At 39.0% G+C, this 19,994-nt stretch overlaps 1 protein-coding gene across 6 annotated transcripts in view; it reads left to right on the plus strand.

Moving 5' to 3' along the window:
• Window positions 1-19,994, plus strand: part of CTNNA2 (catenin alpha 2) — a 418,807-nt gene that overhangs the window by 391,138 nt on the left and 7,675 nt on the right. For 2 of the 6 annotated variants that reach the window (XM_026072713.1, XM_026072714.1), the window contains one exon: window positions 10,420-10,563. The exons of the other annotated variants lie outside the window; for them this stretch is intronic. In XM_026072713.1, the coding sequence (XP_025928498.1) occupies window positions 10,420-10,563 (144 nt within the window). The remainder of the gene's footprint in view (window positions 1-10,419; window positions 10,564-19,994) is intronic. 6 annotated transcript variants of the gene reach the window in all.

A 19,994-nucleotide genomic window follows, 5' to 3' on the forward strand; every position in this document is an offset into this window, starting at 1 on the left:
ATTGTAATTTATTTCTGTATTTACAAAGAACTGCAATATAATCCTGATTGTTCTCATCCGGAAGATCAGTTATGATCCAGAACTATTATGGGGAATACAATCTCTGTTTGAATTCCTGCGTTACTAAGAACATTAATCCATATTTCTGAATTAAATGAATGCATGTATATATATGTAAGTATGGGCATATGTATATTCATGTAAGAAGGAAAGAGACATAAAACCAATTAGAACCTAAAAGACAGATGAAAGCCACTCCACAGCTACTATAGTTCTAGTCTGTCAGGGAAAAATGTGTTGCAACAACTTCAAAAATACTATGTATAACATATAATGTGCTGATGAATATCTTTTGGTGAAACTTCTATTTCTTTTTTTCCACAAGATTCAGTAGTTCAGTATAATTTACCTTTAAACATAAGCATAGAGCTGGTCTTGTTTGCTTTTCTCCTCTATAGATTGATATGACATTAACATAGCATATGAAAGGGCTCTTTTTGGCATCATTGATTTTGCTGCAAATAGAAAAACAGGCCAGAAAGTAAGAAAATGTCAAAATCCCGAAGAGGAAATTATTGCAATAAAAGAGACAACCTGCTGTTTTCTTCCCCTTCCTTTCTCCCGTTCTTTTTCCTCCAGCTCTTTCTCTCCTTTGATCTTTCCCATCCAATTCCCTGCATGCAATTAGCAAAATTATTTTCCCCAGATAMCTAAGATCTGGCAATCGAGAGTTAGCATAAATCAGCCTAACTTCAGTAATAGCAATGGAGCAAGGCCAATTTAGACTACCTGTTGCTTTGACCCTTTATATATGTTGCAATGTAAGCTTCTTAAGCCCTGTCTTCCGTTTGAGTTTTGAAAAATAAAGGAAGGAAAAGCTATGGGATATCTGTCCCTGGATGAGAAGTCTCRTAAACTTGAAGAAGACTATAGGGAAGGAAGTAAAATGAAAAATGAGAGGAGGAAGTAAGATAAAAAAACTGCAAAAGACTTAAAAATATTTCTAATCTCTATGGGTGATATCCTTGTTCCTAGTAAAGTCTCTTTGACCTTGCTCCATAAACAGATATATGTTTCTATAATTTTAAATTTGAATATTCAATTTCTAATTCCCCTCTAACAATAAACACCCTCGGCTAATATAATTGCAGGCTAAAAGCACTCCAAAATCATTTTCTCTGCCTTTTGCCTTCGTTTATTTAATGTAATGTGTATTTGCTTCATAATCAGTTGTACCATTGTATTGGAATGAATTCACTGAAGTGCTGAGCATATGCTACTCCCAATGAAGTAAATGCCATTTAYATATACTTAGCACATGCTAATAAGTCGCCTTTTTCTGGTAGTTACTTTTGCTGAATAGAGTTGGTTTGAACCATGGCATTTGTATTTGGAGCAAAATTCAGACTTCTTCTAACTCGAGGGCTGCTTTATTTTCTAGTATTCCTGTCTGACTCTGTCATTAGCTAGACCATTACAATAAAGCAGATCTATATATTCATTTCTTACCCTAGAATAAATATCCACTTGTTGTGTTTACTGCTGCTCCGAAGCTGATCAGCTCATTTACCTACTCCCCATTTACCTTATGAGCTTGCATTTTTTTCAAAATTGTTGTTTATGGTAGTAGCTTTCCCCGAGCGTTTCCTGCAGGATTATATTTAACAGAGTCTAAGACCATCCCTTATCTAAGGCAGCCCCCTACCGTTTTCAGGTTTGTTTTGGAAYTGTGCGGCTCTAATCAGCCCTATTCTCAGAAAATTTGCCCARAGAGTCCTAAATTTCCAAGCCAGACAGATGTGCAATGTCAAACAGAGTAACAGCCATGTATCTTTGARCACAGCCTGAAAGTATTGAATCAATAGCCAAAGCGCACTCCAAACACATACTTTAACCCCGTCCAATTCTCAATTATTTTCCAAAGCCCATTTATCTTAGCGCACAGTCGGCTCAGCTACGATACTGGGAGAAGGATTCTTATAACATTTTGAAGACGTAAGATAGTTTAGTTAAGGTTTTGACTTTATGCAGGACTTTTCACTTGGTTACTTTAAGTGCGGATTTATGGGGCCAAGGGAGGTAAAAAGGCTGGGGCCACCCCATYAACTTTGTCCGAGGTGGCATGAGTTGGGGTGCCAGGCTGCGACAACATAAAACTCCCCATTAACAGCTGGCCTGGGATGTTGGATGTGTAAAAATATTCCCAGACATGAGATGCTGCAAAATTACTGTCTGTATGCTTATTCTTCCTCTGTGATGAAAGTGAGGCAACTAGAAAGAGCTAGTCCTCACCYGAAAAAGGAATGAACCTCTTGATATTTATCACAGAATAACAGTGTGCATCTAGCAGCTGCTCCAGGTAAGCAGGCAGACAGCTTCCCTACCAGTCCTGTCCGTGCTTCCTCCATCTAGTAATGCAAAGTGGCTTAAATGACATACCTTTCTTTTTTTCAATTTTCACGCATGCTTTTTCATTTAAGGAGTTACCCTAAACTACCTGGCCTGCGAAAGGAAGTGGGTATATGCACAGGCAGCACAGTATCAAGTTGCTGCTTATGAACTGATAATTGCTCACGGAGACTCCTAATCAAGTTAGGTAATTTGGAGTTCACCTGCTATTAAAAGCAAGTAAGGATGTCTCTCGTTGAATCTGGAAGAAGTGCCTGTACRCTAGCAGTTGCTTAGGAGCAGCCGATGTGGTGGTATTTCGTTTCCGTGGATTAGGAAGCCCTGCTTTGCTTTGCTTTCAAATAGGCAATCAGAGAGATCCTTTGCATTTTAAATTCTTAAGATATGGAGAAAATGGTTTGTTTGGGTTTTCTTTCTTTTTTTTTTTTTTGGATTCAGGTAAATAGCGTAATTTAATTCCTCCTGAATCAGGTAAGAATTTAACATTATGTAAAAGGAAACTTGCTGAAGAGGGAGCTGACAAATTGACAGGACTGGCAGGTTCCTTTTATCTGAGATCCTCAGGAGCTGCAAAAGCTGTTATTCAGCTAGCAAGAGAGGAGGTTTTACTGTTGAATTGTAATCAAAGCGGAAGAACGGTGCATTAAGTAAACTCATAGAAAGAGCCTGATAAACCAGGATTTTTAGACGTTATTGGGCTGAACTGCCTGGACTGGCAGGCTGACGGTGTTTTCAGTGGAAAAAATCTGAGCCTAGACACGTACTTTTTCAAACAATGTGTTTTGAAAAGAAATGCGCGTACGTTCAGCTTTTTAAACTGCACCGGTTTTCCTAGTTGTGCTTACTGATTAATGGATGTTGCTAATAGAAGTCTTATGTTTTGTCTGTTAGCGATTCCGTTTGCTTTGCACTGCGGGGAAGAGCAGGTATTCCTAAATAATYATTGTTTTCATGTTCCCTGGACAGTAGGTGCTCAAATAGTTTCAAAGCACAGAGAAAAGACACAGTCCTGTGTGTAAGCTGCCACCCTTGGAAGACTAGGGTTTGTGTTGCTATAATACATGACAAGTGTCAGACTGGTAAAGGGAAGGTGAAAGATGGACCAGAGACCAAGCAGAGAACTATGAAATTGCTTAGGAATATAATTTGAGGTGTGTGATTTCCTTTTATTCAGGGATTTTTTTTTATTTTTTTATTTTTTTGCAAGTTGCATTTCACTTTTGCCCTTTTTTTTTCTCCCACAAGATCATGGCAAAAAGTTAGAATTGCAAAAATTGAATTTGCAAAAATGAACAGGGTTATTCGCCTGTCACAGTTGTTTCCTAGAAACTGGCAAAAAATGATTAATTTTATTCTCAGTATTTTAGTAGGAGCTTATTTAGCAGGGAAGCTCATCAGAAACTACTCGTGTGTATACACAAGGAAACACATGAAAATAGTTATACACCAGTGCTGTGAAAATAAAGTTATGTGAGATGGAAGTGGTGGAAAAAGATTTGTTTAGGATGGGGTTGCTGGAATGGAGTTCTGTATTGAGWCTTGGAATGAAAACACTGGGTAAAGGAAAAGAGTATGGAAATACTAAGGAATTCAGCTAAGGAACCGGAAAGATGAGATATAAAGGGGTCAGGTGAAGAAAAARCCAAAATCAAAAGCAAGATAGGGATATGAAGTCAAAGAATTGTAGTGGTGGGRAAAGACYGGGAGAAAGTCTGGACCACGAAGTTGGTAGGACTCCATCATACTCTCAACTCCCCTATTACTCACAGCAGAGCAAGCAAGGACAGAAAATAAAGACCTAGGATCCTTGTTTCAGCTCTGAAGTCACCAYGGTAAAAAGGCAGCTTCTGGGACAGAAAGGCTGGGGCTGGGCGTGGAAGTGATGGACCTCGATTTACATTGCATACTTGGCTGTAGCCTATGTCATCTGCTTTGGAAGAAATGAAAGCAAAAAATACAGGGAGATATTTCAGCTGCGCCTTTTGAAATGGATATATGTCTCTATATATGTCTTTGAATGCATGCAGACATGTACATTTATACTGATATATGACAGGGTGAAATAAAGTTGTAGTAAGTGTACTTTCTTCCAAAATATGTGGCTATATGGTGCACATGATATAGCAATATGAAGGTTTTGATAAACCTTTATTCGGGACAAAGAGGAGTAGAAAAAAAGAAATAAATACATGCGTAATGGCTCTAAAGCCTACTTACCATAGCTCTTCCACTTTTATAGCAAGGATATATTTTAGGATATGAAGTCTTCCCATTGCTTCCCAAGCATGGTAGTGCAGCGCAGGGACAGGAGCCTGGAGATGTTGTGGAATTTCCATCTGCGGAGGTTTTCAAGACCCAGCTAGACAAAGTAGCGGCCAAGCTGATCTTGGCGTTGGCGATCGACCCGCTTCTAGTGGGCAGTTGTACAAGAGACCTCCAGAGGTCTCTTTCACGCACCATTTCTGTGGTATCGTGGTTCAGCTAAGTGAAGGATCCCAGAGGATCCTATTTCTACCTCTGTGAGTTCACAAGGTTTTGACTTTATAATTGTTGTTGGATTGGACAATTGAATAAACCCTGAGCTTTGGACATCTGGTACTGGGGGTGGAGGATCTGCATATAGAATAGCACAGGAGATTTGGGGAAGGTTTTATAGTGTTAGATCTTCAGAGGTGTCCAGTGAAGGTGGACTGATTGGTGGGCAGGGTGCACTTTATGTAAGCAAAAATAGATGAATGATGTTTAAGATGTAGCTGAAAATTTCAACAAGCAAATATTGTTATCAAACTTAATCTCAGATTTTTTTTTTTAAGGTGTTTTGTTACAAGACTATTTACAGGAACATGCACGCTAAAAGAGAATATCTCATTGTATATAAATACATATATAAGCACACATATATATTAAAAAAACCCTCCAAAAATGGAAAGAAACTGTCCAGAATTTCATTTGCAAAACAAAGTCACACTTCACTTGTTTTTATTAGGATATATTCATGGAAACAAGAAGCACACACCCCCTTCATATGTCTACATTTAGTAGGTTAAAATTTGGACAGGTCCGCCTTTTATCTTCATTAAGTATTTTTGGCTTTAGGGAACATATTTTTGTGCTTTATCAGGTAACAAATATTCATGATTTTCAGCATATTACATTTATTGACGTTTCTCTTCAGAAGAGTGTTCTGCAAAGAAAAGAATTTCTGATACAAAAAAAGAGTTAAACCATTTAATTCCATGGGAACAAAGCAATGTGTTATGGCTTCAAGACTGAGGCTTGAAACAAATATAGGAATAAAAAGAGATTCAAGATTTGAAGGAAATACTAACGTGTAAGCTTCACTATATGTTGCATTTATTTTAAAGCTAGTAACTACTCTAAAATCCAAAGCTCTCCTGCCCCTGCAGTAACTGTGGTTTCAGTCCAGATTGTTTTCCTATTCCAGGACATGCTGAAGGATGGGGGGAAAGGAAGGGAATTTATGGCTTTCTGCTTCATAGACTGCCCCAGCCCTGCAATAATTAGCAGGGTCTAGAGACCCCTCTGCCATACAACAGCTGGTCATAGTCCCCAAAGACTATGCCTATTGCTGGAGAGAAGGAGAGGACACACATTCCCCTCTTTCCCTAGCTTCCTTTAAAGGAAGTGGTTTGGGACCAAGTTTCAACATTTTGTATTAATTAGGAATTCCTTTCCCACCACCATGGCATTCTCAGTTGCCCAACTTATATCCTTAGTGCACAGCATAGAGGATTTACTAATAAATATATCCCCCATGGCTTTAAAAAAAAATTAGATTTGCTTCTCTTGCATGGGAATGTGGAAGAATGAAGTTAAGTACCGACAGATTTAATACACAATAGGAGATTTGGGGCTGAGTTTATTACACAAAAGTTCATCTTTTAGTTCTCCCAATTATTTCACTTCCTGATTTTTATAGTGGTAAGATTTTAAATCACTTCTAAAGTACTATCGGATGATGCTTTTGCTGATATTAAAACTACTTCAGTTAAGATTCATCATTTTCTTTCCCTTTAATTGTATTTCTTGACAACCTGAGTTTCAGATCAGTGAGTTTCACACACACGTAGAAACACATGCATGCAAAAAGCCATACCTCAAGGGAAAACATCAACAGTTTTTTCCAGCCTGAGCAGAATCAATTGCAAATGCTGAACAAAACAGCTTACAATGAAATACTTAATAAAACTCACAATAGGAATGTATTTCCATTGAATGCAGGAGGTAATAATAACCTTTAGGAAGAGATCAGACTGGACAAAGAAGGTTCAAAGTTGCCTTGTATTTTTTATGTCTGAATTATTATTATCTTCATTATTAATTTTTTATCTTTTTTATCTATTTATTATCTAATTTATTATCTATTATTAATTTATTATCTATGAACCTCATAAGAGAAAAGGAAAATTATGTCTGTCCTCACATCTCGTCATTAGTTTTGAAGCAGCTACATCAACAAGAGGGTTATATTTTGTATGATGTAGTTCAGACATTGATATGGAATCAAAATAGTATCCAGCCTTAGAAATATCAGTTTCCGGTACTATCCAGTATCAGATTTCTTACTGTTAGATATTCTCAAAGGATTTCTTTGAGGATCAAATCTTTCAAATTTTGACTAATTCACCATCAAAATACTTTGTGAACTAGGTTACCAGGTAATTAATAGTATGAGCAGAAAATGAGGCAAGGCATACAAGTGATTTATCCTAAATCTCATCAAAGATCACATTAGAACTGGGTTAGAGCATCAATGTCCGACCCAAAAGACCACAGAAATATTTTCATCCTTTTTCATACCAGCAACTAGATTCAACATCCCCAGCGTCAAAAAATCAGAGTTGCTGCAAATTGACTCTGAGTCAGATGGGATGTTATATATTTCACCAGTCCTTGGCTGTGACAGGTAATGAGCAGAAAGGATTTTGCCATTCCTCCATCGAGTTGATCCACTGCAGCAGCGGGACATGTTTGGGTCAGTGTGTTAGGCTTTGCGTGTTAGCCTCTCAGACTTTCATGATGTGTGTCACCTTGGCATTTTGACATGCCTCGAGCTTGATATTTCTCTCCGAGTTGCTGTTTCAATTTCTTAAGGTATATCCATTTTTACCTTCCTTAGGCGTAGCGGTAGCACATACACTGTTCCTGTGCGGTTGGCACTCTTCGCAGCCTTTCACTGTCTTGCTCTTCTCAAACTTTATAGAGCCACTGGTACCTGAATGGTGCCTGTTTGTTCACCATCATCTGTCCATCTTTTTAAGCAAGTGAGCGCTTCAGTGTTTCTTCCCGAGGGATCTTTGATGTCAAACTGCACATGGGCATGTTCTTCTCCTTGATTGCTAGTGCCTGGGTGCAAGTGATCACATCAGCTAGCTGCTCTGGGTTTACGTAGCTTTCTAGTGCTATCGGTCTTCACTTAGGTCCTTTAAGAAACTGTTTTAGAGCACAGAAGTCTTCATCTACTGTCTCTTTGCATTTGCTTGTATTCATTTAATTAATCTTAGTTATATTCCTTGGAACACTCGGAAGATTTCCCTCCTTCCTTCAAAGTATATATGTTTTTAAATGTTTTCAAGTAATATGTTCTAGTGTATGTTCACAGTCTTCCCTTTTTCTGCTCTTCCCTTAGTTTTCTCCTTTTTATCAACTACAAATATTGTGCTAAATAGGTCAAAACAAGACTTCAGATTTGAGCAGTGCTAGCCCAAAATACCCTCTGGGGTTTTATCTGTTACCCAGTCTATTGAACTGTTCATATCATATTATGATAATGGGATCTACCATATTTTTCATCTTGTATTGTTACTGGAGAATATACCTGGCCATCCCCAGGCTTCCAGAGGTTAATCGTGCTACTCCCATATGCTTCTGTTCCAATAAAATACGATTTATTTCTCTTTAAGAGATCTCAGAACTGCCACTACAGGTGTACTATTTTTCTTATTTAAGGATACATCCTATGAACATTGTTCTCTCAATCAGACTAAGCAAATTTTGTTAGGCTTCATAAGATCTGGTGGTCACAGGAGAGTTCAAAATATGTTCCTACTTCATTTGGCAAAAACAACTGTGGTGCAAAAGTCAAGTCATAGGATACCCAAGCTGTGAATTGACTGAATTCCATCTAGTACATTTAACCATAAAAGCCTTTAAATGTTCAAATTTTCTCATCTCTTTCGCAGAGTAGTAGAAATGCATGTTAATAAGGAATAGTAGCAATACAGGTTCCATTAAATAATTGGAAATTGGGCCATATTATGGAAAGCCTTTTGACAGCAGGTCATGACATTTAGAAGAGCATATCACAATCTAGTCCTTAATACAAAAGGCACCAAAGATGGTTTTTCCTCCCCTCTATCTTCATACATGCAAATAGCTTGAAACCAAGATCAAATAATGAGAAATCAGCTGGACATGTTTAATTCAATTATGAACTGAAATTCGCAGCACCATCATAGCTTTGCATTATGCAGATGCAGCCTAGTTTTGCATTGTGTTCCTGAAGTTGTATTTCATCTCTAACAGCCACAGCAGCTCTTCATTTCATTAACTGGACTAGCCAAATTGTTCTTTGAGTTAAATCCACAAAAATGCTGGTTTAAAGCAGCATCTTCAGATACTGTAGAAGTTACAAAAGTTGAGAAGAAAAATACTTGACCTCTGTTGTTAGGTGAAGTGACTGGTACTAGACTTTAGTCAGACACTCTCTTTTTTTGATAGCAAGAAAGGAGAAAAAAAAAAAGAGCACACAAACAGAGCAGGGAATACACATTAATCATTAGTAAGACTGAAAAATGCTCGTGATTAGATTACAATTTGCATAATCCTTCTAGCAACAAAAAGCCTAAGTGAAAATGTCAATATTAACTCTGTGTGTTTATAATCCGTACTCTTAAGAGAGATTTAAGGAGCATTCACTTTTCATCTTCCGAAACACAGGATCTTATGCTACCGCTCTTTACTGATACTGAGTAGTCCCCTATTCTCTGAGCAGTTTTATTTAATGGAGTTAAGTTTAGCAGCATATACTATTTTACAAATTTTAGTACACAGCTAAATTTTTAAGAAAATCAAAATCCCATTGGATAATACAAGTAATTGTTTACTCTCAAACCTGCTTTTCGTGAATTTGCATGATAAATCTCCGTTTACAATAAATCAGAATGAATATCCCATTTCCAGTTTCAGTTCCTAGGAAGCTGTCTGAAAAAAAAAAAAATTGGCTTCAGCCTGTGAGGTTGTCAGTGTGTAACTACAAGGCTAAAAACGTACAGTCTTTCAAACGATCACCTCTTTGCAATTTTGTTGATATTTTCTGGAACTTGAAAGCGTGCTCTGTAAATAAATGTACGCCCAGAACCTTTATACTTCCCTCACTTGTTCTTTCAGCACAGTATGCCACTTCTCATTTCCAGTGCGAGAAAAATGTAATTCTCTCCTGACCTTCTTCAAATACGGGTGAAGGTGACCTACCCTCTAGCTGACTTTTTTTTCAAGCGTGAGTCCAGAGGGCTGGATTGTATTTTGATGTTTATGGCTCAAGTTCAACCCTGGTGGACACGACTGCAATTCCAGTGGTAGTCACCGGGATTGCAACTGCCTGTAATCAGCGTTTAGCTTTTTACGTGCAGCCCTGCTCTTCAAAATCGCACACCAAAAATGCCGCTCCAAAGTCTGTCAGCCAAATTCGTGCCCTGTCTGATGTCAATCAGCTTGTAGCGGGGATGGAGCTTTCTATCCTCTCTGGTTTTCATCCAAAAGCGCCGTAATTCGGCTGATTGCGGGCTTGGCCGTCTAAGCTGTGCTGCGGGAGCAAGCGAGGGGAATCGCCGGGCAGCGGGGCCACGCAGCGTGGACGAGTCCCTGCTTCCTTGACCAAGCATAGCTCCTTCAGCACCCGCTTTCCTCCCCGCTGCGCTCTGCGCGCCGGCGCCGCGTTTCGCTTGCTCTCTCGCTCACTCTCTCTTTTCTGTATCTCCCGGAAATCAGACTGGAGTTCAGAGCTCTTGCACTACCTTTTATGAGGTAGAGTGTGCTGTCATAGATGGGGGCAGGGCTAGTCAACTTTCTACCCCCCTACCCACCGGTGCTGAGGGAGCTACGCTTGAGAACGGAAGCGGGGACTCCTCGACGGTGAGTAACCTCCTCTCCGGTCTCTGTCGTTGACRCTCGGGCTCCTCCCGCGGGTGGCGGGAAGATACCCGAGAAGGTGGGATTTGTTTCTTTGCTGGTCTCTACTCAATTCCAGGGCTCGCGGGATGAATTGCATGCGGTGTTCTAGTGCTGTGAACGGTTGTTTTTTTTCCCTTCCCAGCCCGGTGTGCTAGAGCTGTTGCCCTGTGGGAAACGGTGATCGTGTTGCTTTCCAGAGGTGGTCGCCTTCCCTAGGGGTTAAATTGATCCTTGGACATCGTTTATGTTACACTGGGAAAAAMCAGACTCCGGTCCCCTTGGACTCGGTTGTTGAATTTCCATTAACTTCATTACAGCAGCACCGGGCCATCGGCCTCCTAAAGTGCCTTGTGGTTAAAGACGGAGGGCGTTATTTGTGTATTTATCATTGTCGACTGTGGATAATGCCGTTTTTTGCAGGACAGGCTTTTTATTTTCCATATTCTCTATAACTGTTTTTATTTGCTTAATCCAGAAGGTTCCTGAAGCTGTGCGTTGACAATAGGCCAACTGTAAGACTTATTTTATAAACCAAATAAAAATCAAAAATAAATTTTAAAAGGTGGGAAATTAAGCAGGGAATCAAAACCCGAGAGATGTGGCTGAGATTTAGCCTTTGAAATCATATATCAACACTTTTGTTGTTTTCTGCGATATGAACTTGAGGGGGGCAGGGTTATTGCTATCTAGATTTACTATTTTACTTTAAAACCCCATTTTTGTCTATATTTCTTGGGCCCAAGTATTATTGCTTCACTGTTTTGATATCCCTCAGCATTTTAAAAAAAGACAAGATGGACTACGAAGATCTTCCTTGCTTGTTCTGCCTCTGGGGTATCTGTTAATGCTGTCAAGATGTCAGAGCTCTCSTACAAGAGGGCAGAAGAAGGGTCACGTGAAGATTTTGGCCCCTGGGGAGAGCACAGATTTTGCCGTTCTTGTTCATTTAAAGCTCTTTACCGGCTCTGTGTGGGGCCTTGTCAGAGCGCAGGGAAAGGTGCTAAAAGGCAGGAACGTGTCCTCTATAAATCAGAGACGAAGAGAGCGCAATCACAGCCTTTTCAGCTGAGGCGTTCGGTCRCCTGATTGATGGCTTACTTCTATCTTCAGGTGACTAGGTGGCTCTGAGGAATTGGGTGTGGGATGCAGAGCCTTTCGTCTTCTGGCCACAGGCACGTTTTGGGGATGGGTTGGCGGCGACAGATGGACTTTCCCCAGGGATGCTCTTTGCACCAGTGCCTAGGAACGAAATTCTGGGAGGATGAAGGTTTTGTTTGCATCTATCAAAACTTTCACTAATTATTGGTTCCCTTCCCATCAGAGACAAAAAAAAAAAAAAAGAGAAGATGAAACATTGGCTCCCCAACTGGTGGCTCTTGTATAACATGTGCGAGGGTTTTTATTACAACTGCCTGTTCCTTTAGCGAACCACACATTACGGCTCCAAATCTTCCTTAGCAAAGCCAAGAACTCACACAGAAAATTTAGCTTCCCTAGCCAACTTTGGTCTTTTAAGTAGGAAAAGAAAAGCAGGCGACTCAATTTGTGATCTTTTTTGTGGGAAAACCTATCGGAATTGCTTCCGTTAAGGATGTTTGAGGTTTGTTCTTTTCAGAGGCAAAGGCTTTGACGTAAAATTTAATTTAGATCTAAGCACATCCTTCGCTGATGAGTTTACAAAATTGTTTTTGCACGTAATTATTCTTGCATAATGCAGGAGACTTTTAATTTTTGCACAGAATTGGCAAGGCATAAGGACCAACTGTACAGTGCTCCTAACCTCACTTCAGTGAAGTGAAAGCACATTAGTGGCATAAAGGGGGGATTTTTTTTTTTTTTAGAGTGATACAAGGATCAGGAAGGGGAATTCAGAATTGGTATCATTCAGTAATTGAGGTGAATTAGAGATACTGATCATCACTGGGGGAATATTATGGAACAGAGATGTCAGTGCATTACTTGAAATCCCGAGAAATTTGCTCTCTAAATTTATCTTATAAGATGAGCAAATCAGTAGTGGGCTGGCATATATATAGGGAGAAGTTTGTAGAGGGGATGATATTCAAAATGATATAAACTGTTGTGATAATTAACCTGGAATCTGCCTGTGCCAAATCTAATAAATTTTTCTCCATGCCACCCCAGGTTGTGGGTTTGACTGAGCAACCTGACATTGGAAGAATAAATAGCCTAGTTTTACATTTACTGAGCTAATTCTCCTCTTAAATAATTTCACTGGCAGCTATGATAAAAAAAAAATTAAAAAGTCTGCAGCGTACAAGTTCCTGTATTTTACACAGCTTTGGATAAAATATGTATTATGTCAGTTGCGTTGTTTGTTTTAACTTTCTGGTTTTTACATATACATAAATTAAAGTAAAATATAATATGGTCTAGCATTCAGCAGATTTCATTCAGTGTGTAATATGAAAACTTGTGAAAGCAAATATCTGAGCAGCTTGTTTTGATATATGCTATTAAAATGAGTTAAATTTTCTTAAAAGTGTTTTATAAACTGAAAGTTACTTTATGATATAGCTTATTTACAAAAATAAGGCATTTAAAAAAGTTGTGCTGATTAAATTTTGTAAGCACATTTTATATTACAGACTCGAAGCAAAGCTAGTAACTCAAGTATATTTATACCTATATATTTAGGCAGATCAGCACCGAAGTTACAGACTTTTTCCTCAGTCATACTGGCAAGGTGTGAGCAATATTTTAATGATGTAAGAGCATATATATGGACCATTTTATCAGTATGATTAAGATGGCTACATATAATTCCCAAATTCTCTGTGTTTTCCAGGCTGATTTCTCTCACAAGTTGAATTAAAACTTTGTGGGCTGGCTCTTACCTTCTCATTTTTCTATATAAGAAGTGAGGGAGAGTTATGAAATGCACCATCTGTTCACAAACCATGTCAGCTGGCAGATAGATGCTCATCACCCTGCCCTCTCTTACTGCAGTTTTAGGCTGGTATAACACCACTGACTCCAAATAAATTACTTTTGATTTAATCTCGTTTAAGTGAACGAAGCCACAATTACAGCACACAGCGTTCTAGGGGACCTCCGTGTTCATTTAAATTGCAATCCTTTTAAACTCTGACCTCGGCTCGTTTGAATTGTCAACAAAAATGCTCAGTGACACTTCACAGAATCACAGAATCACAGGATGGTTGAGGTTGGAAGGGACCTCTGGAGATCATCTAGTCCAACCCCCCTGCTCAARCAGGGTCACCTAGAGCACGTTGCACAGGATCACGTCCAGGCGGGTTTTGAATATCTCCAGAGAAGGAGACTCCACAACCTCTCTGGGCAACCTGTTCCAGTGCTCTGTCACCCTCACAGTGAAGAAGTTTTTCCTCATGTTCAGATGGAAGTGTCTGTGTTTCAGTTTGTGCCCGTTGCCTCGCGTCCTATCTCTGGGCACCACTGAAAAGAGTCTGGYYCCATCCTCTTGACACCCTCCCTTCAGATACTTGTACACGTTGATAAGATCTCCTCTCAGCCTTCTCTTCTCCAGGCTAACCAGGCCCAGCTCTCTCAGCCTTTCCTCATAAGAGAGATGCTCCAGTCCCCTAATCATCTTGGTAGCCCTTCGCTGGACTTGCTCCAGTATTGCCACATCCCTCTTGTACTGGGGAGCCCAGAACTGGACGCAGTACTCCAGATGTGGCCTCAGCAGGGCTGAGTAGAGGGGGAGAATCACCTCCCTCGACCTGCTGGCAACACTCTTCCTGATGCACCCCAGGATACCATTGGCCTTCTTGGCCACAAGGGCACATTGCTGCCTCATGCTTGACTTGGTGTCCACCAGCACTCCCAGGTCCTTCTCCGCAGAGCTGCTTTCCAGCAGGTCAACCCCCAACCTGTACTGGTGCCTGGGGTTATTCCTCCCTAGGTGCAGGACCCTGACACTTGGGCTGAGCGCTGCGGCCAGAAGAAACTAGGACTGCCTTAACACCCCAGACTTGTTATTTCTGGAGAGTTCCATCTTAAAGACATTAAACAGGAGTCTGTTCAATCATGGTCCTTTGGATTTTTATACATCCCATCTGCGTGTCTCAAAGCAAACACTCTGGTATACCCTCATAAAACTGAAACCAGAAGCAAATATTGTCATTATGCTTCTTCTGCGGATGAGAATACTGGGCCACATGCRGGCCAGCCAGATCAGGGCAGAAAAGATATATAGAAACATGATGAGTTTTAAACACTATGTCTTCCTCCGAGACTCAGACCTTTTCCAGGCAACCTTTCTCTGTCTCAGCCTTTCTCATTCTACTTTCCAATTTCCACTCTGGATGGCAAGGAAAAAAAAAAAAAATCCTAGTAGAAGGAGTTTAGTAAGAACTACTGCTTGAAAATGATAGAGAGGAAAGAGAGCTTGCAGTAACAGAAGTGGGACAAAAATTGTACAAAAAAATGAGAGATCTATGGTGTAATGAAAACTGAGCATTATTCAGAAAGTTTCTGCTTGAATTATGAAGAGTTTTCACTGTTATAGCCCCTGTTATGTGGAACGGATTCATCTAGCCAAATGTAAATGTCTGTATCTAAGCTATTCACTGTAGACTTGTTTCATAATTGATGGAGATCAATACACATTTCTAGAGAGCAAATATTCTCATCTCAGGGTAGATGCTGACAACTGGCTAGATTAGTTACATCTRAAAAGTGACAGAGGCATAGGCAGGTGAACTGAAGCGTGCATTCAGACAAGTCAGGGGATGTAGCCTTGTGGTCTTTTCAAGGTATATATTTACATGAAAATAATGTAAACTTTCTGTGAACTTATGAATATGAGAACTTGGTGTTGAGCTCCAGAAGAAAGGAAACTAATTTTGTTTCTGGACAAAATATTCAATTTGTTTTGTAAGGATATTTATCTGAATAACATAGCTCTCTGGGGCCACTATCTCATTAGTTTCTGTAGACTGGAGCGATAAATATGTTTTGTAGCATGTGTTTTCCCCTCTGTTTACACTTTTGGGGAGCAAAAGAGAAGTATTAAGGAAAACAATCTCAAAAGTATTCATTAAATTTGTTTAAGTTCTTGGTCTACCGAGTCAAAAGCCAAATACAATTTTTCAGAGATGTTGAGCATCTAGCCTAGATTCATTGCACTGCTTTAGGATTCCTAATGCAGTTTAGGATTTCTAAATATAGTTAAAGAGTTTGAGGTACTCTGGCACATTCCTGTAGAAAACAAAGAGAGAACCCATGAAAGATCTTAAGCACCCCATGGTTCCTGGTCTTCTCCACCAAGCACAGAAAGAAGCTGGAGTGCCTTGGTCCAGTACCTGAAGTTAGGTTGAGCTCAGGATAAGAATTCCCTTTTATAAATGGAAATTCTGGAAACCTTTGCCTAGGTCACTGAACACATCAATTTAATAAGTTTTATGAGCAGCCCYATTTTTCATCCGGTACTTATCTGCATTCCTAGGAAAGAAATTGGTCAATTACAGACATCTAAGAAAATGCTTCTGGAGGTTCTAGTGCCACCAGCTCTGGATTGTTCTTGGATTCTGACTAATATTAAAAGGCATTTAGTCATAATTTTCCTGTTGCCAAGTAGGAGCTGTCTCTACAGAGACAATTCTGTAGATTATCGTGAGTAATGTACAATATTTAAGTTAGGCAAGAGCTGTCTTCACAAAAAAAAGGCAATGATGTGAATGTTTTTTTCATTTCACCTTTCTTTTAAATAACAGTTGAAATCATTCCTTCGTGTTCTTTACATAAATTCTGAATTAGAAGGAAGATTTGGAGACAGGGCTGAATTAATTTGTTTTTGTATAGGAATGATTGTTGTGAGGTGAAAAGCACAGAAATGGCTGGGGTATGTGAATCATTAAGGATATAAGTACTTCTGCATTTGTTGTTCAGGTAAAATGCCATCTAGAGCACTGAGTCTCAAAAGAAAACACAGGTCGAGTAAATTATGATTTCCTAATATGTAATGTATTTTCTGAAGACAGTGGTGCAGAACTAAACTTGGGTGAGCTATTAAATATCTGTCAATAGTTGATTAATTTTTCCTAGCTTCTTAAATAACTTCTACAGCTACTCACTTTTTTTCCTTTGGATAAAATATTTGCTCTCGTAACAGTGAAACTGAGATCACCTGCATCATCTATGCTACTAATTTCCATGTATACAAAAGAGAAGGCTAAGGGGAGATCTTATCGGTGTCTACAGCTACCTAACAGGAGGATATAGAAAGGACAGAGCCAGACTTCTCAAAGGTGCATAGTGACAGGACAAGAGGCAATGGACACAAGTTTGAGCAAGGCAAATTCCAACTAGATGTAAAGAAAAAAATTTTCAGGCTGACAATGGTGAAGCCCTAGTGCAGGGTGGGGATCGCTTGTCTAGAGAGGTAGAATATCCATCCTTGGAGATACTCAGAACTTGAGTGGACCAAGTCCTGAACAACCTCATCTAATTCAACCTGCCTCAAGCTGAGAGTTGGCCTGGATGACCTTGAAAGGTCCCTTTTAACCTAATTTATTCTATTATTCTATGAATATTTGCATACTAGAATGTAAGTGATAAAAACAAGTCTTTACAATTGTGAACAGGATTTTGCTCACTTTCATTTATTCTTATGATTTTCTGTCATCTTTGCTTGTTGTTTCCTTGTGAGCTACACCAGCATTTACAGTCATTCTTGTTTTGTTATGGTTTCATTTGTTTGCTAAGTACCCAGTAATTCTTTCCTCCTTTTTTTTTTTTTTAAATAACATTTAGTGGTAGCTAAAGCTAAACACATAAAGAACAAATATATTCACAAACAATGTATTCAGTGATTAACTCAGTTTTGTTTCTTTATTTCATTGTGTACTGTTGTAAAGTCCTAAAAAGTGCACAGGGAATCAAACAAGGAAAGGAACATTCCCATTGACTGGGCTGAACAACTCCAAAGAAGCTGAAGGCTCTTAGTGCCTCAGAAATGATCAGTATCTTGAAGGATCAAGCCCTTTATCTACTTCTTTGAGATGTAAAATGTGTATAAAAAGCAGCAGGTACACATTAGGGAGCAAGGAACAACTGTCTTGGTAGTATCTGCCATTCTACAGGAGGATTTTGTCTTATTCATTTTGACTCTGTTTGATACGCTGTTTCAAAGCCCCTTCCCAAGCAAAGCTCGTTATGCCTGTAGAGCAGCTATCTTCAAGGTCTCTCTTTGATGACCTGGGGAAATGTAATCATACAGATATGAACTTAGTTGAAGAAAGAAATTTGTCTCAAAATGTGAAAAATCCTCACAGTTGAAGACATGGAGATAACTCATATACAGGCATTGCTTGGGCATTTTTACAAATTAAAAAAAAAAAAGTTGGGAAAATGTCACTCTTCCCAGTACTGCAGTCTGAAATCCTGCATTGTCCTACTTTGCTTTTTGTTTTCATTTTGACAAAATCAGGAGAAACAGCAGTAGATAACACATTCTCATGTAAAGAATATAGTGTTTCTATGCTTTATTGATTTTTTTTACCCAAAGTCTYCTGCATTTTATCATTGAGAGTACAATTTCCAGCCAACCAGACATGATTTGAACTCCCTTCAGGTAAGACTGTAAGAAAGGCATGCTTTTCTTGCTATTATACGTGTTGCCTAGATGAAGAACAAAAGGTTCATTTCCAAAACTCTGGTGGAAGGAGCACTAGCTTTTTATGGGCTTTTAAAAATGATATCTGTTTTTAATTATATAAGTCAGGAGGAGGGAGGTCAATAGCACAGACCAGTTAAATATCCTGTATTTCCTCTTTCAATTAACTATGAAAGTGGAAATCTGTCCTGAAACAAATTTGACAGAGTCCTGACTGCACTTTTCTATATATGACATCAGGTTTTGACAATGTCATATGTTGTATAGACCTCTGGAATGTGAATCCCAGCATAAAATGGTGTTCACAATTTTGGTGATACAAAGACTACTTAACTTCTACATTAATGATTTTTTTATTGGGCCAGATACTGAGTTTCAATGGACTTCTTATTCTAGGCTTCTTCAGTAACCCTCCTGTCAGTATCACAAATCTTAGTTATGATTTGACTTGGCCTATCCTGTCAAATATAGTTTGCACTTCATCTTTATTATATGATTTTTATTCTCTCCTTGAAGATGAGGTAGCAGCCTATCTTCCAATCAGTCATAACAGAGCTTATTTCCTGTTAATCATCCAAGAACTCAGACCAAACCATTGTGTGTAGCAGAAAGATTTCAAAGATTTAACTGTGTTTTTACTGATTTTGCTACAATTAGTAATGCAACTATGATAGCCATTAGAGAGTCATGGTTTTTGTCCATGATTGTTCTCAGGACAATTTTATTGTAGGCATCGTCCTCCAGGCAAAAGTTCTATGTAGGGTGAAGCAGAAGATTTAGAAGGAAACCTGGAGCCATCCTGGAGGATGTTTGTCAGTCATAGGGTGGTGTAGAAAGTATTTTTTCTTCTACATTCAACCTTAGCAGAGGAAAAAGTGCAGTATATTCACCCACAGTGCTGGCAGAATCCTGGGGTGGAAACCCATTCTCATTGAACTAATCTACAAAACTCCATTGGCTTTATGGACTCAGGATTTCTTCCTTGGTCTGTGGAACTGTTCCAGATATTAGGCGTTCAGACTGATCCTGACTATCCTAATTCAGTAACAGTCTGACAGATTTGACGTGGTGGTGTGGCACAAAAATGACTGATAACGCAAGCTGATTTAAAAAATTTGACCCTGGATATGATTGCTTGTCCTTACAGTGTTTCTGGTGTAGGAAGTGAATTGCACTGTTATAGCGTTTTTCCCCTGCTAGGCAGTGACAGATAATGAGCAGAGGAACAAGAGTTGGGTCTGATACATTTTTCGTTTTAGGTCAAAATTTTTTTTTCCCATGAAAATTATGAAAATGAATGCAACAATATATTAAGCTAACATTAAATAGGAAGTAGCCTACATTATATCTGATGTCTACAAGGCAAATTGCAAATCTTGTGATGTGGCAGTGATACTGCCATATTGGATACCTAATTTGTTGACTGTAAACACAGATGATGAACATAAAAACTTTAACATCTATCAGAAATTCCAAAATAATTATATACCCTCTTTATGGCAGACACATGGAAGAAACATATTTTTAACATTTGGGACCTATCAGGGTGGAGAGAAGTCAGTAATAATCATATTTCACAAAAAGAATCAGACAACATTAACTTTCAGTTGTTTCCAGTTTCCTTATGTTATGTTTTATCATTTCATTTGTTAAAATATGTGCTTTCATCCCAACTCATTCAAAGGTAAACACTGACTTTCATCCTCGCTCATTCACGGTACAAATACTGACAGTTTGGGACATCAGCCATTGACATAAAAATCACATTTTC

Source organism: Apteryx rowi, unplaced genomic scaffold (assembly GCF_003343035.1).
Source record: "Apteryx rowi isolate R43461 unplaced genomic scaffold, aptRow1 scaffold_35, whole genome shotgun sequence".
Lineage (NCBI taxonomy): Eukaryota > Metazoa > Chordata > Aves > Apterygiformes > Apterygidae > Apteryx > Apteryx rowi.